The sequence below is a fragment of the Carettochelys insculpta genome, chromosome 23 (genome assembly GCF_033958435.1).
Source record: "Carettochelys insculpta isolate YL-2023 chromosome 23, ASM3395843v1, whole genome shotgun sequence".
NCBI lineage: Eukaryota > Metazoa > Chordata > Testudines > Carettochelyidae > Carettochelys > Carettochelys insculpta.
Window position 1 is genome coordinate 2,270,869 of NC_134159.1, and position 15,620 is coordinate 2,286,488.

At 46.2% G+C, this 15,620-nt stretch overlaps 1 protein-coding gene across 1 annotated transcript in view; it reads left to right on the forward strand.

Moving 5' to 3' along the window:
• The window catches only part of CCDC30 (coiled-coil domain containing 30), a 91,914-nt gene that overhangs the window by 32,948 nt on the left and 43,346 nt on the right, over positions 1–15,620 (forward strand). The window contains exons 10-13 of the mRNA XM_075017962.1: positions 5,276–5,429; positions 9,172–9,243; positions 11,927–12,042; positions 14,986–15,093. Coding sequence (XP_074874063.1) covers positions 5,276–5,429; positions 9,172–9,243; positions 11,927–12,042; positions 14,986–15,093 — 450 coding nt within the window. The remainder of the gene's footprint in view (positions 1–5,275; positions 5,430–9,171; positions 9,244–11,926; positions 12,043–14,985; positions 15,094–15,620) is intronic.

Here is a 15,620-nt window from a genome sequence, read left to right on the forward strand (position 1 = left end):
TAGCCGCCCACACAGCCATTCACCAATAACCTTGTGGAGGCAGCAGCAACCCAGGATGCTTTAAAAAATTGCTTCATGAGTGATCTGCCATGTGCATGATAGCAATGTATCTCTCTGTTGTAATAACAGCCAACCCGCACTCACCAGACTGATTTGTGCTCCCCACTAAATATGAACCAATAAATCAGATTGTGTCTTACACAAATGATTTTACTTGGTGGGAGAGGGTTAAGTTGCAGGCAAAAGAATGGTTGTGGAGGGAGGGTTATTTTCCCTGTCACCTCTCCCCTGTCGCTTCCGGGTGCCCCTGCTGCGAGTCCTCTGTGGACCTTGGCATAGCAGCGAGCGCCTGTGCTATTGGCCCTCCCCACCCCCCTCTCAGGTGTCTCTGCCATGAGTCCTCTGCGGACCTTGGTGTAGCAGCAAGCAGCTGTGCTGTCAGCCCTCTCCATCCCCGCCCGGTTCCCGTCAATGATTTGTGCACACTACCACTCGTGCATGCCAAAAAATCACACTGAGCTCAAAAAAATAAGTTTATTTGAGGGGAAGGAGAAGTTTAAGTGGCAGGGAAAAGAAGTGTGGTCAAGGGTGGTGGAGTAGCCTCTTGCAGTGGCCCTTGGGGCTAGAGTGGCAGGCTGTTCTTGCCCTCCCTCTCCACGTTCAGGGACCCTGATGATGGGAGGATGAGTGACCTGTCTTCAGGGGACTCCCAATTGCTGCGTTGGGAGCCCCTCTGCAGCTCCAGCATGGAATACAGGACCTCCTTTTGGTCACTCACTGCCATTGTAAGCTTTCCTGCACCCTCCCTCTTATTTGCTGCTTGCTGTTTCTGGAAGTCAAGCATACTTTGCCGCCACTGTGCTGTCTCCCTTTTCACATCACTGGTTTCTGCTTCAGACAGCTCCATGTGCTGCAGGATCAGATGCTGCTTGAACCTCTTGTGCTTCCTCGCCCTCTCTCCCATGCTGGGTGTGACAGCTGGAAAGTAAAGGTGAAAATTGAGATACAATTCACACTAAGCCCTTACCAATGGAATGAATGGGTCTTTGTCTCTACTGTCAGGGAAAGCTTCTTTTTGCAAGGCTGCTTAAGTCTTATTAAGGATGGGATTCAAAGTGTGCGTTGCACAAACCATCATTTACCATCATTTATCCGGAACTTTTTGTTGTAGATGTGGTAAGCTTGTCTGCCCTCTGAGGCAAGGTGCTGCAAAGAAGGGTAAGCCTTCCAGTGTCCTGGAGCAGGGGAAAAGTTTTTTTCAGCCATTTCTGGAACAATACTCCACAAGGAGCAAGGCCGGTAGAGCCCAGCAGCCATGTGGCAAGGGGGAAAGGTGGGGAAGGGTTCGATTCCAGCTGCAGGGATGGCTGGATGCAGAGGAATCCCTGTAAATTGAAAAAAAAAATGCGGGGGGAAGTGGGTGGGGAGAAGGCCTGGAGAGCCTGCCAGCTTCACAGTGATGGGGGAAGGGAGCGCGCGCCAGCCATGTAGTGCAGCAATGCGCTCCACGGAAATGTAAAAGGGCAGGAAGCATTGCAAAAAAATCCAATCCAAATTCCCATGCTGCTTTAGGTTGCCAAAGAAAACATCACTTTCCTAAAACTAACAAAGAAGAGCTGCTCATCATGTGTGACCACAAGCCTGAAAAGTTCGCCAAAGTGCTGAGTGGTGCCATGACGTCAGATCGCTATCTGGTTGCCTGGCGTGGCACGGTGTGCTACTGTGGAAACCGCAATAAGTCAGGCTTGCCTGAAAACCTGGTGCAAAAAACACAAGAGTGCCTGGATGAGAGCTTTGAGGAGATCTCCAAAAAGGAAAAGGCTCCATCCCCAGAAATATTAACAAGCTGTTCTGAAGAGCACAGATCCATAGAAAACGTGTAGTCCTACCCATACCTATACCTACCTACAACCCACTTCTAGCATTCAGAAAAAAATACTCCCCGGAACAGCTTGGTCCTGGGGGTTTGGGGACTGGCATAGGGGGGATCAGTTCCAGCTCTAGGGCAAAGAGATCTGGGCTGTTGGAAATAACTTCCTCAGGCCCCTGCTGGTTGCCCCTGTTCTCTTCTCCATTGGCCTCTTTCTCGTGGCCCTTCAGCTCCTCTTGGCTCACACCAGACTCCAGAACAGGGCCTCCATAACTGTCATAATAAAGAGTGGGCAACATGGTGGGGTCCCCTGCACAAGAAGCACGTGCAGCTGTTCGTAATAGTGGTAGGTCTTTGGAGATGACTTGGAATGCCAGTTGGCTTCCCAGACTCTGTGATAGGCTTGCCAGAGTTCTTTCACCTTCACCTGACATTGTGTAGAGTCCTGGGAGTAACCTCTGGCAGTCATCAACTGTGAGATCTTATCATGTATGTTCATGTTTCTCTTGGACACCCAAAGTCTGCTTGCCACTGATTCCTCTCCCCAAACTGCAAGAAGATCCAGAACCTCCTGATGGCTCCACGCTGGAGCTCTCTTGCGAGCCTGAGAACTGCTAGGCAGGTCACTACCCTGAGTGCTCATGATTGCAGAAGATGGCTACTGATGCAGTGTGCTAGCTATTGATGCAATGCGATGCGATGGGTTAAAGAAATTTTTCGTTGTGGGCACCCTCTATATTTCCAGGCCTGGGTGCTGATGAATTCGAATTCAAATTTGCAGCCTTCTGATGACCTCCTTCCTGCGCACCTGGAGAGCAGCAGAGAAGGAAGCGGCTGTACCTGGCAGGTAACGACGTAGCTTTGTGGGAAACATACAGGATGCTTCTGGAGGCTAATAAATTTGATTTTAACACGTGGTGCTTCCGCTGTGGACTTTATTTGAAATTTTAAATTCAAACTTGATGCTACACCCGGACGGTTCCGACGATATTATGATAGCTGCGTTAGTGCTTCATAATTTGAGCTAATGATATTTACAGTGAAGACAGGGGCATTTTAATATCGAGCTAACTGCCTTGAATTCTAATCTATCTTGTATAGACGTAGCCTAAGTCTGCAGGGTTAGAACCTTGACCTTTAAGTCGCAAAAGGCTCTGAGGCCCCAAATACAAATATCCACCCCTCTAGCTTAGAAGTATTATAAATGAATAGTCATTAATTTTATCAGATAAATACCAAATTGCATTCACACAGCATAGCCAGGCGATGGCTGGTGTTACAAAACAAGGTCTCTTCCATTAGCCTAGTGACAGAAGCCTCATATATACAAAAGTTGTCCGTCATGAACCATTACCCAGTCAGTGCTCTGCCAGCTGATGCTAGCCACTTTATCTGATACAAATAGTCACTACAAAGAGATCAATTATTCCCAATTTAAAACTTGATGAGAAACCCCAAGGTATTTAAAAAAGAGCCAACGGAGCTCTAACCTTCTGCTAAAAAACCTAGTTTAATTACAGCTTGTTCTTGGTCAATTACCAGGTGTAATCAGATAATCTCTGCAGAGAGGACAGCACTAACTGAGGAGGCAGCACTGAAAAAGCAACTTAACCAAAGGGAAGACGAATGGAGAGAAAAGCATTTTAGAGAAGGGTTTGTGTACACATATCTGTGCAAAGTTTCCCATGATTCACTCAGGCTTCTGCAGTGTTGGTGTCCAGCAGGTGAGCAAAGGCTGAGGGGCCCTAGATCCCGGAAAATAATCACTAGTCAATTATTTGGCCAAATGAAACAATGTCTTGTGAACAAGAACTACCGTAGCTAATGGCTAAAAGTTCCACCAGGAATGCACAACACTCCATTACAGATGCAGTCAGCTGGAACAGCGCTGCTGCAGCCTTTCCAAGGCTGGGCCTGGGGGCATTTGCTTCCTTTCCCCTCTACCCCACATTGGCAGGCCTGAGTCTGACACATGAATAGATTCTCCCTGGCTAATTCTAGTCCAGTTTTCCACACTTCTCATCCATGCTCATTATATGTGATCTCTGATGGGAATTGCTTGACTCTGGGCAACTGGGTATGATGAACTTCTGATCATCAGTTTGGGTTGAAAACGATTAACATATACATATTTTAATTGATATGTCTCCCATTGAGAGAAGTGGTAATTTTGCTGCACGTTTTGTACAGCCAAAAAAATTAACAGTATGAATACAATCATTCATTTCCCAGATTGTGATAACAGGGTGAAAATTGTTAATTTCTGCTGCAAAATATTAAAAGTTATCACATTCTGATTTCCATGTTAAAAATATCTAATCATAAAACTAGTAAAATATAATCTGGTGAAATTTGGGTTAAGAGGTATTAAGGCTGGGTATGTGAAATGTCCTCCCCCACACTGCAAACTTTTAAAAGCAAGGAAATGTTAAATTAGGGGACACCTTTTTAATGATACCCTAATGACCACTCAGCATGTTTCCATGGACAGTGTGTGAGGTCACCCCAGGAACAGCCTTTTCACGTCCAGATGATGGGGAAATACAACACACACAAGCACATCCACGCCCCTCACAATAGTGGCAGACCTGTGGTCCTGGACCCATGCTTTAGAAGGGAGAGGCTGCTGCCAGCTAAAGACACCTGGAAAGACCAAGGGAAAAGTGAAGAAGTATGGTGGAGAAGGAAGATCTGGGAGGAGACTGGGAAAAGGCACAAGAGAAACAGTAGAAAGAAGGAAGGGGCGAGGCAAGGGGGAGAAAAATGGGCCTTGTAAACATTAAAGAGTGTATCATGAGGAGGAGTGGCTTCCCTCCAGACTGGAAGGTGAAGGATCACTACAGTGAGCCTTGTGTTAATCAGCCTTGCAGCACTCAGTTGAGGCTTGGCTGTTCTCACTCATGGCTTGGCTGCTCTGCATTCTGCCCAGTGTCCCCACTCCAACCAACCCAAAGACGCTAAACAGAATGCAAAACTCAGCAGCCGTTGGAACAAACGAGCAAGGGGACTGGTGGATTCTCCATTCCTTGAGGTCTTCATATCAAGACTGGAAGCCAGGCTAGATCTAATGGGCCCCTCATGAACCCATGAGTGAAAATACAACTTGACTCCCAGTGTTTTTCAAGGGAAAAAGTGTTTCTGTTCTTTTTATCTCACAGGGATCCCCTGGGACAACCCCATTGCCTAAAATTGGATGCAGGGTGGCAGCGTAACATACAGCTATCCGTGTGCTTCAGTTATGGGGTTGCCACAATATGTACATGTATGTTCCCAGCAGCAGCTCCCACACGCCTGCTTCCTGCATATGTCTTGTGTCCCCACTTCCTGAGCCATAGTGCAAGCTTCTTGGTAGCGCAGCCAGGGCATTCAGTTTCCTTTGTCCTGTGAGCATTGCTTTTATTTCAGTCGCATGATGAGGAGCTGGAAAGAGAGAAAGTCTTACGAAGGCGGGTGGAGCGAGACCTGGATGAGGCTGCGCGAAGGCTGCAGATGGCGCACGAAGAGATCCGCCGGCTGACAGATGAGCTGGACGTGCAGAAAAAGGAGCAAAGCAAACAGGGTAAATTTGAGCCATGGGCATCACAGTTATTAGCCTGTGTTTGGTTTGGCTTTCAGAGGTGCTGATGGTTTGCATCAGGTACTCCACATCTCTGCAAAGCAGGTCGTGTTCTGTGTATCCCTTGCCTGTCACTCTGAGGATGGTCACAGAAAGCATCTCCCAGCCCCAGGCCCGCTGACAGAGAGACAAAGGGGCAATCCTCCTGGGGTCCAGCAATGCAAAAGGGCCTGGGGATCCTGGCCACTGCTACTCCAACAATGGCGGTGACTGGAGCCCCAGCCCTTTAAATCTCTGCTGGAGCGCCATGCTGCAAGTTCTGGGCAGCAGCCCCTGCCTCCACCCCTTCCACCCGAGGCCCTGCCCCTTCCAGGAGCGCAGAGCAGGCCATCAGCCCTGCTGCCCCATATTCCCTTGCATGGATAACTCGGTCTGTGTCAAATGTGAGCTTGCTGCCATGGAATTCAGCGTGGCGTCTTTCACCAGGATTCAGTAGCTGACAGGCAGTGACGTGTCGGAGAAAAACCCACGTTGGCTGATTTGCCATGACACTGTGGCAGCACAGCACTGGCTTCCTCTCCTGGGCATGGTGGAGGGAGATGGAGCAGAGAGGCACCGCTCCCCATTCAGCCCAGAAGCCTACTGGCCACCTGCTGCCTGTCTCTTATGACAGATCCCCTGTCCTCTCGTGCTATCTGAAGTGTGTCTCACGGAGCCCCTCCCCATGCACACCCCAGAGGATCCATTTCAAATCCTGCCCTGGCCCCTAGGCCCGCTGCACAGCTCTGCTTCCCCTCACGTCCTCCAGCTGTCACATCCTGCCCACATTCCCACCAAACTGACAGCTCCGATCTTGCACTTTGCTGTCACGTGGATGGTACCTGCAGCCAGACCCCGGCACTTGCCTACCACCAGAGCCCACCCGAGCGGGATGTGGGACTGGGAGGCTTTGCATAGCTGCAGGAGAGGTGAGTGTTACGAGCATTTGTCACAGGCACAGGCTGCCCTAGTGATAATACATTTATTGCTGTCGGTTAGTAGATGAGACACTGAGCACTTTATTGTGTGTCTGTTTTTCCTGGGGAGCAAAGCTGCAGCACCCCAATGTCTGTGGCTGCCCAGGCCAGACTGGAGGGGACTTGGAACCTCCTAGAAAGTAACTTGAGAAACGTGTCTGGGAAATCAGGGTTATGAAGAAAAAAGATTGCATTCATGGGAAGGTTCCACTTATAAATAGTGAATGGGGAGTTATTAACCAGCTCACAGGTTACGAACACATTGCAGGCATGAGGAGCACCTATTACAAGTGGTTCTTATCTTATCAGCACATCTTTAGAAGTTGTTACAAATGGTAATGAACCATAAGGAACCTCTTGACCGACTGGGGTCTGTAACAGTGGATAACAGTTGATTTCCTCTGCAACAAAACACCTGTTAATCATTTACTGACTCTTTATAACCCATTCCTACATGGACCCTCAGGTGGAAGGACGCCCCCTTGTGCCAGGGTGAGAAGCTCTCCTCTGCCTTTGGCTCTGCTGCCCACAGCCACTCTGGCTCCGCAGTCGCTTCCTCGTCCTTTGATGTGGCCCTCCGGCCAGGGCACTTTTAGTCCTGCCTCCTCCTCCTAACACACCAGCAGTCTGACAGCATCACTCTGGAGGTGCAGCCCAGTGGTGGGCAATAATTTCTGATGAGGGGGCGCATTCCAAGAATTTGGAAAGTGGTCAAGGGCTGCACTCTTCCATGATACTAATGGAGGAGGGGCAAGGTTAAACTGCCAGTTTTTAGTCAAAATGCTGAGTGGCCTCAAGTCCAATGCTTTACACACAACTATTATGTCATTACTGTTACCTTTTTCAATCATTGTCATCTCATCAGAAAAGATAACCCGGTAGTTTGACAGGATTATAAATCCATGTGGCTTTGCATTAATTACTTTACTCTCCTTCAGTTCTTTATTAATCAAGTCTCATATCTGCTGTTCCATTTTCTTACCTAGGACTGATGTCGGGCTGACAGGCCTATAATTAGCTGGGTCATCCTGTTTACTCTTTTTAAAAAATTGGCACATTAGCTTTCTTCCAGTTTCTGGACCTTCTCCCATGTTCTGAGATGGATTAAAAACCATTGTTAATGGTCCAGAGAGCTCCCTAGCTGTCACTTTTAAAACTCCTGGATGCAAGTTGCTGGACCTGCTAATTTAAAAATGTCTCATTTTAGTAACTTCTGTTTAACATCCTCCAGAAATGCTAATGGAATTGAAAGAGTATTCATCATCACTATATAATAAGACTATATTGTCTGTTTTTCCCCTAAATACAAAACAGAAATATGTATAAAACATTTCAGCTTTTTCTGAAGTAGTATTGCTAATCCTACAGTTTCTGTCTAGTAACTGACCTGTCCCATTGCCAGGATTCTTTTTCTTAATATATTTAAAAAACTCCATATTGTACTTATCTCTTGGCCATAGATTTCCGCCTGGATCCCTCAGCTTCCAATTTTCTAGAATTCCAAACTTCTAATTTACGTTCATTATTAATATTTTTCCTCTTCTTCTATTTGTTGTATATTATTTTATTTTTAGAGCTGCCTTTGCTTCCTCTCTAAACCTGATCAATTTTTTTAAACAGCACAGCCTTCTTCCTGACTGTGGGATTAGGCTTTTGGGGCATCTAGTAAGGTGTTCTCATATTATTCCTATCTGTTGTACACGTTTTTCTCGTTAAATTCTTCTTCCCAGCTGAGAATTTATATAAGAAGCATCAGAAATTGATCAGTTGAAGTTTTAACAGCAGCTGGAGTTCCCTGTCCCACGGTATGGTCTCTGAGGGGCTGAGCACCATCTACTTCACTGGGACTCCAGATGGAATCCACCTGCACAGACTTGTCATGTGACTGACTACGTCAGCCTACTTCTGCTCACAAAGGCCATCTCTGCAAGTCACTAAACAGTTCCAACCAGCAGCCCAAGCAGTCAGTCCCAGGCTGCGTTGTATTCCAAGTCTTAGGAGTGAGCACCCTACACAGAGGTTTTTCAGACCTCCCATGTTGGTCGATTGATGTGCACGCATCAAAGGGCACAAACTCGGCAATGTGTCACAGCCTCCACATGCTATTTCTCAGGATCATGGACAGAGCTGCTGTATTTGACTTTCTTTCCCAGTGGAACCTCGTGTGTGCTGAACCAGTGAGAAATGTGTTTATGATGAGCATGTTCAGTTGTGTTTCTATGCTGTGGTCAAGCGTTTCATGTTTGATGTGCTTTGTTATGCTTAAAATGTTGGTGTTCAAATTGGATTAAAACTTTTTTAAGGCAAGCTCTTAAAACTAGTAATAATTGTATTTCTGCATGTTTAATCCTCCCTGTAGGTTTTAAAAGCTAATTGCAATGTAACTAGATTTACTCATAGAAAATCAAGCAGGATCCCTGATTTATTTGAAGGAAATTCTGTCTAGACTCAGAGTTTAGTCTTGCAGCCTGTTCAAGTTTAATAAAAAGTGTATAATCCTTATTAAACAATTTCAGTCCAGTACATAATTTTCTATTGTTGATGTCTGGTAAGTGTGTGAAATCATATGCTATGGTCTAGTTTTGTGCTCTTGGGACTCCTTTGAGCTCAATTTTAAGGTGGAATTTTTGAATGAAAAACAATAGAAGAGAATTCTAGAATTCTCTGCTCATAAAAATGGTCTAGTAAAGTTACCATTAGGTGAGATTGTTTCTCTATTGTTCTCTTAGATCCTGCTTTGCAGCTGACCCCACAGACATCTGAAAGCCAGAGAGAAGAGATGAACAAGCTGAAAGACAGTGGTAAGGCATAATTTAGGTAAGGCACCTGCCAATGTTACTTCCAAGTCTGGTTTGGTTGGAAAAAACCTGATTGGTTTGTCAAAACTTTTTAAATAGAAAACTGAGTTTTCAGCTGACTAAACATTTTTGCATAAAGTATATGCTTTCCTTGAAAAATTATAATTAATTGGAAAACTGAAAATCCAAAGGCAAAACAGTTTCAGTTTATAATAAAAAAATTGAAATTTCCCTCTGGAGGGTTAGATGAAAATGAAAAAATAGTTTTTTTCTTTTTTTGTTTTTTTCTCACAAGTGCTACTTAGAAATGCAGTAGGAATATAAATTCAGATCCAGAAAGATTTTTATTGTGCTGCTATCACAAACTGTTGAACCACTGATGTTAACGTACAGTCTAAATTCATTGCTATCCCTATGCCCCAGAGTGGCCATCAGGAACTGTGACTTTTTGACACACTGTAAGAACAAGGAACAAGGACTGTATTAACGCTGTACAATGTATTCTTTGAGTGTTACCGTGATCTGCCTGTGCTGCTGCGCTAGTCAGTTAAGATGGTTTCTGCTCACAGTAAAATGCAGCGTTGTGGGTTTTGTGATGAATTTCAGCAGCTGTTTGTTGCATAAGGGCATGTCCCAAAGGTGTTAATTTTCTGTATGTTTCCCAAGAGCGAAGTGTCCTTTCTGCTTGCACTGAACTAGCTCCTCTTCTTATGCCGTCCTCGACCTCGCTATTGCTAATTACCAATGTGCTCTGCTGCAGAACGAATTGTGCTGAGAAGCGGAGGGCAGGCTGCCTAAGGGACCTTAGAAGTGGGTCCAGATCCTCTCCAGTGTTCTGGTTCCTGTATGTCACTTAGGCATCCTGGATGGGCCGGAAAGCAGGCAGATCTGGCCAGTGAGAATTAGCCTGGTGTGCAGGAGCTATTCATCAGCAGAGCCAGCTGCTGGACTGTCAGCCCTGCTCAGTGTAAGGAACTTGTCAGGGGTGCACTGGTCCCTGCCCTGCCCCTGTTGCTCCTCTAATCTGAACCGGGGCTGAGGCTCACATACTGCACCACTTTTATCAAGCGCTCATGACTCAGAGCCTCTTCTGTGCTTACTTCTGTCAGAGTACGTAGGCTGTTGTGAGGCTTGCAAGGGACACATCTCCTTTGGCAGAAAGATGCCTGCTCTGTGAACGGCTGATTGACACAGCAGTTATTAGATTAGGCTAAACAGCCACATCCCCAGAACGATGCCAGCTCACCAGAACCCTTTTCCCAGCCTATCCCTGCAAAATACACCATGCTGCTCCTCACTTCCAGGGCAACTCTACTTCATTCAGCTTTGCATTTCTTTCTGGGTTTAAAAACTCTTCCACCCATACATATCAGGTCCAGTTTGAAATGAAATATTCTCCCTTGCCATGGATGACAGCTTCACTGTGGATAACAGTGAGCTTTTGTGAGTAAGACTCACTTCCTCTGAAGAATTGGTCTTACCCACAAAAGCTCATTACCTAATAAATAAATGTGTTAGTCTTTAAGGTGCGACAGGACTGCTTGGGTTTTGTGAAGCTGCGAATTAACATGGCCACCCTCAGAGCCTGCCAAACAATGGTGATTTCCTGCAGGTTTTACTGTTCTTGCCTTTCAAATGGCCTCTTGCATACACCAATCTCCAAATCTACCTTGATGTTGAACTGGTGGGTGTAAAGTGGCATTGTGGTTTGTGCAGATGGCTATTAGACACTTGGTAGATATTACTGAAAGGGAAAAAGCAGTCTTGTCGCACATTAAAGACTAACACAATTTATTAGGTGATGAGCTTTCGTGGGACAGACCCACTTCTTCAGATCAGAGCCATACCAAAACAGACTCCATATTTAAGGCACAGAGAACCAAAAATAGTAATCAAGGTTGACAAATCAGAAAATCTGACAAATCTGATTTGTCAAACTTGATTACTATTTTTGGTTCTCTGCGCGTTAAATATTGAGTCTGTTCTGGTAATGATCTGAAGAGGTGGGTCTGTCCCACGAAAGCTCATCACCTAATAAATTATTTTGTTAGTCTTTAAAGTGCTACTGGACGGCTTTTTTGTTTTGATAATATATAAACTAGCACGGCTTCCTCTCTGTTACTAATAAATCATTGTGTTAGTCTTTGAAGTGCTACAGGTCTGCCTTTTTGTTTTGTGAAGACACAGACTAACACAGCTCCCTCTCTGTGACTACTACTGAAAGGAGTCATTTTAAATCTGAAAACATTGTTGCTCAGTTTATTCAGTATGTGCAGAGCGTGTGCTAGTTGTCTCTGAGACCTGTCCTTAAATATGTGAAAGCATTAGGCTTTTTGTTGCACTACAAGCAAGCTCGAGCTTAGCCCTAACGAAGGCAAGGCTGCCATGCTTCTGTAATAAATTACACAGTAGCAGATCTGGGAACTAGAAGAACTCTTGTCTTCTAGCTCCAAAATCACAATTCTCTGCCATTTGATAAAGCTCCTTCAACTGGCTGAAGGTCCCCTTGAAGGCTTTTTGAACTAGCCACTAGAGGGCAGCCGCACACACGCAAAATTCATGATGGTCTCCCATGCCAAACCCTGATTTCAGATGCACAGCAAGGGCCAGGAATAGGGAGCAGTGAATCCATTGCCACCCGTCCAGGTGTTATCTAAGAGCTTCCCTTTCATTTGCTGGTGTTTAGACGGGACTGAGCTGCAGAGAGCCATGGAACACAATAAGCGACTGGACAAGGAAATTCTGGCATTGCGCAGTCGGGTCCGATCGCTTGACTCTGAAAGAAAAGTGTTCCTAGAACTGGTAAGTCTCTCTCTGTCCATGCTGTTTGGTATGTGACTTGCCCTCCAGGTCTGCTGTAGCACGGAGCCTGCGCCTGGGTGGTTTATTCAATCACACCAGCACATCTCACCTTTTGAGCTGCTTCGCCCTGGCCTTCCTTTTCCCTCTTGTCAGTCACTTCTCAAGTTCTGCGTTTTCCTTGGTTGCATCCACTGAGGAAATCCGAACAAGCCAAAAGATTTGGACACCGAGTGTTCCTGTATCGTGGAATCCTAGAGCTGGAAGGGACCTCAGGAGGTCATCGAGTCCAGCCCCCTGCTCAGAGCAGGACCAACCCCAACACAACCATCCCAGTCAAGGCTTTGTCAAGCCAGGACTTAAAAACCTCTAGAGATGGAGATTCCACCACCTCTCTCGGTAACGCATTCCAGTGCTTCACCTTCCTCCTGGTCCAACCTACACCTCCCACTCTGTAACTTGAGAACATTGCTCCTTGTTCTGCCATCCCTCACTGCTGAGAACAGCCTCTCTCTAGGCCTCCTTGGAGATCCCCCTTCAGGAAGTTGAAGGCTGCTATCAAATTCCCCCCATCACTCTTCTCTTCTGCAAACTAAACAAGCCCAAATCCCTCAGCCTCTCCTGGTAGGTAAATACATTGCTAATGCCTGTGACTATGAGTGTCAGGGCGACTGGAAACATTGCACTCCCAGAGCTCCAGGTGAAACTGGGGGGATCTGTGAGTGCTCAGAGTGACATAGGCACCCAAACCAAAGCTCTGAATCCCATCCCTCTCCTATTGACTGCAACGGGAGCTACACCTGAACTCAGCTTCAAGGCCGTGCCTGCGTGCTTTGCAGAGTAGAGATGGCATTGCTCTTGTGCTTAAGGTTAAGCGTGTGCTTAAATGCTTTACTGAAGTGGGGCCTTCAAATGCCTCGTGTTATTGTGCCCTGCTTGCCATGTGAGCCAGACTGCAATCTCTTCTGCCTGTCCTCAGCATTATTTGCCCCTGAATTATGGGCAGATGTTGGCAGCAGTGATTTTATGTTTCCTTTGGGGTCATTAATAAAAATATCAAATAGTGTTGGGAGTGTGTCTGTGAGAGCCTGTCGGCAGGAGGCAGTTATCTCCTGCCTAGCGCTTAGATTCCAAAGCTGTGGTTACTGCCAATGGTTCATCCCTGGCAGCAATCTCCGGGGCAGCTCTGCCCAGTGGGTACACTTCTCCGCAGTGACCCTGCCTAGCAGCTGCAAGTCTTGGGTACCAGCTCAGCCAAGAGGTTCATTTCCCAGGCAGCTGTCTCACCTAGTGGACTTAGTCCTCCATGGGGTAGAGGAACGTGGGCTGTCTCACTCCACCAGCTTCTGACCCAGAGCCCTGCAAGCTTGATTTGGCTTCGTTCACTCCATGGTGTCTTGCATCAATGTCAGACTCCTTCCCTGCATTACTTCCTACCTCCTTTTCATCCCCTCTGGATACCAGCGATCCCTGCAGATCACCCCTTCCAGGTTCACCCCACTTGGTTTCAGTCTCCTGTGCAGCAGCCTTCTTGTTCCTTGGCTTGGTGTGGAGTCCAGCCATGTCTCTGCTGGAGTTTCAAGAGCATGTCCTCCTCCCTGGCCTGCCAGCTGTGACTGATATGTCTGGCTACCATTCAGACCCCACCCAGAACCAGAGCATGCCCACCACCGGCAGAGGGGCAAAGCCTCCTAAGACTGGAGTGGCTCCTTAACCCCCTCCTGTCCACTGAGGTGTTTATACCTCTCTCATATATCACCCCACTCAGAATTGGTGCTGGAGTGTGATTCTGTGGTTCTTGAGGGGTGGGAGTAGAGGAGAAAGATTCTGGAGAGAAAGTTGGCATTTTTGTGATCCATCCCTTCTCGGTGAAGGATTTTAAATCTCTGTGGTGGCAAGGAGAGGTACCACAGCATAATCCTCTGGCTGATGTCTGTCAGGGTGTCCAGCCACCAGAGTAGGGCACGGCCAGTCACTAGCTAAAAGCCAAACAGTGGAGCTGAAGTTGACATACTCACCACAGTCTCTTCCGCACGGTCAGGTCAGTGTGGGGCTGCTCTCCCGTCGACTCCCCTGCTCTTCTTCTCCTGGAGAAGCACCGGCGTTGAAAGGAGAGCACTGGGAGATTGTGTTATTGTGTCTGTGACAAATCGACTGCCAGTGGATTGATTGCAGCAGTGCCGATCTACCGCAGAGTGGAGACAAGCCCTCAGTGTGCCAGCCCCACGGTGGCCAGCCTTGTCCCATCTCTTAGCCGCTATTGTGATTTAATCTTCAGCCTGCTGCGGTGAAAGTTGCTGTCATGAGTCACAGAATAGGATGCCAGAGATCTAGGATGACCATAACTCCCCATCTGTTTTTCTCTTATACTAGAGCAGATAACACCTGAAATCCCTCCTCTTCAAATACGTTGGCCTGGATTTCGGACATGTTCTAATCTAAAGGATAAACAAGTAGCACTTCTATGCAAATATATGTATGTCACCTTGGAGCTTTGTCGGTGAATATGAATACAGCAGTCACAGTAGTATTCTTTTGGAATTGCATGTGTTGATATGAGAACCAGCTTTTGATTTTTCAGACTATTGTGTGTTTGAATTCTGAATGTTAATGCTCAAATTGTTTTAGCCTTCTAGCATTTTATCTAGCAGTTAATTTTCAAGTAAATTTAGCAAGAGTTTACCTGTTGGTTTCCTGGGAATTTCATAAAACATTTTTCTTGCGTATTGAAGATTCTGGACGGTTTGTTCTGATAGGTGTGGTATTATCTCACAACATTTTTGATTATAAACCACATTCTTAATTTTGCATAATATGCTTTTAGAACTTAATTATGGATAATAGCTTGGGCTGTTCTGTTCCTTATTTTCTCTGAGTTGTAAAGTGGCTTCAGATGGCCCGGTGAAGATGTAATGGAAATACGAGGGACTGTTTTTGCCTTTAAAGGTTGAAAAGCTCAAGGAAGAGATTTGTGAGTACCAAAAGAACGAGAAACCAGGACTTTTATTCCCTGGAGTGGGTGGAAAAGAAGAAAAGGCATGTTGTTCACTGCAGGTATTTTTAACACCTGACTGTCAGGTTGTTGTTTGAGAAATTGTTTTAAATGAAGGGGCTTTATATGTCTCTTAGGTCATATACCATGAATAAGAATGTAGCACAACTGTGCTTCTGTTCTAATTAGACAAAGTTAGAATATTTCCATTCTAGAATCTGAGTGTGTCTCAGTGATATGGAGATGCAAGACTTCAGGGCCTACGGGACTACAGAATGCATTTAAAGTTATGAGCAAATCTCAGCTGGTGCAAATTGGTGAAGCCTCATTGGTTGTAAGTATCAGAGGGGTAGCCATGTTAGTCTGTATTTTTGAGAACAACAAGGAGTCCCGTGGCACCTTATAGACTAACAGATATTTTGGAGCATAAGCTTTCATGGGTAAAGACCCACTTCGTCAGATGCAACTGACGAAGCAGGTCTTTACCCTCAAAAGCTTATGCTCCAAAATATCTGTTAGTCTATAAGGTGCCACAGGACTTCTTGTTGTCCTCATTGGTCCTGTCGTCTTCCTAATGGGAAGGATGTAG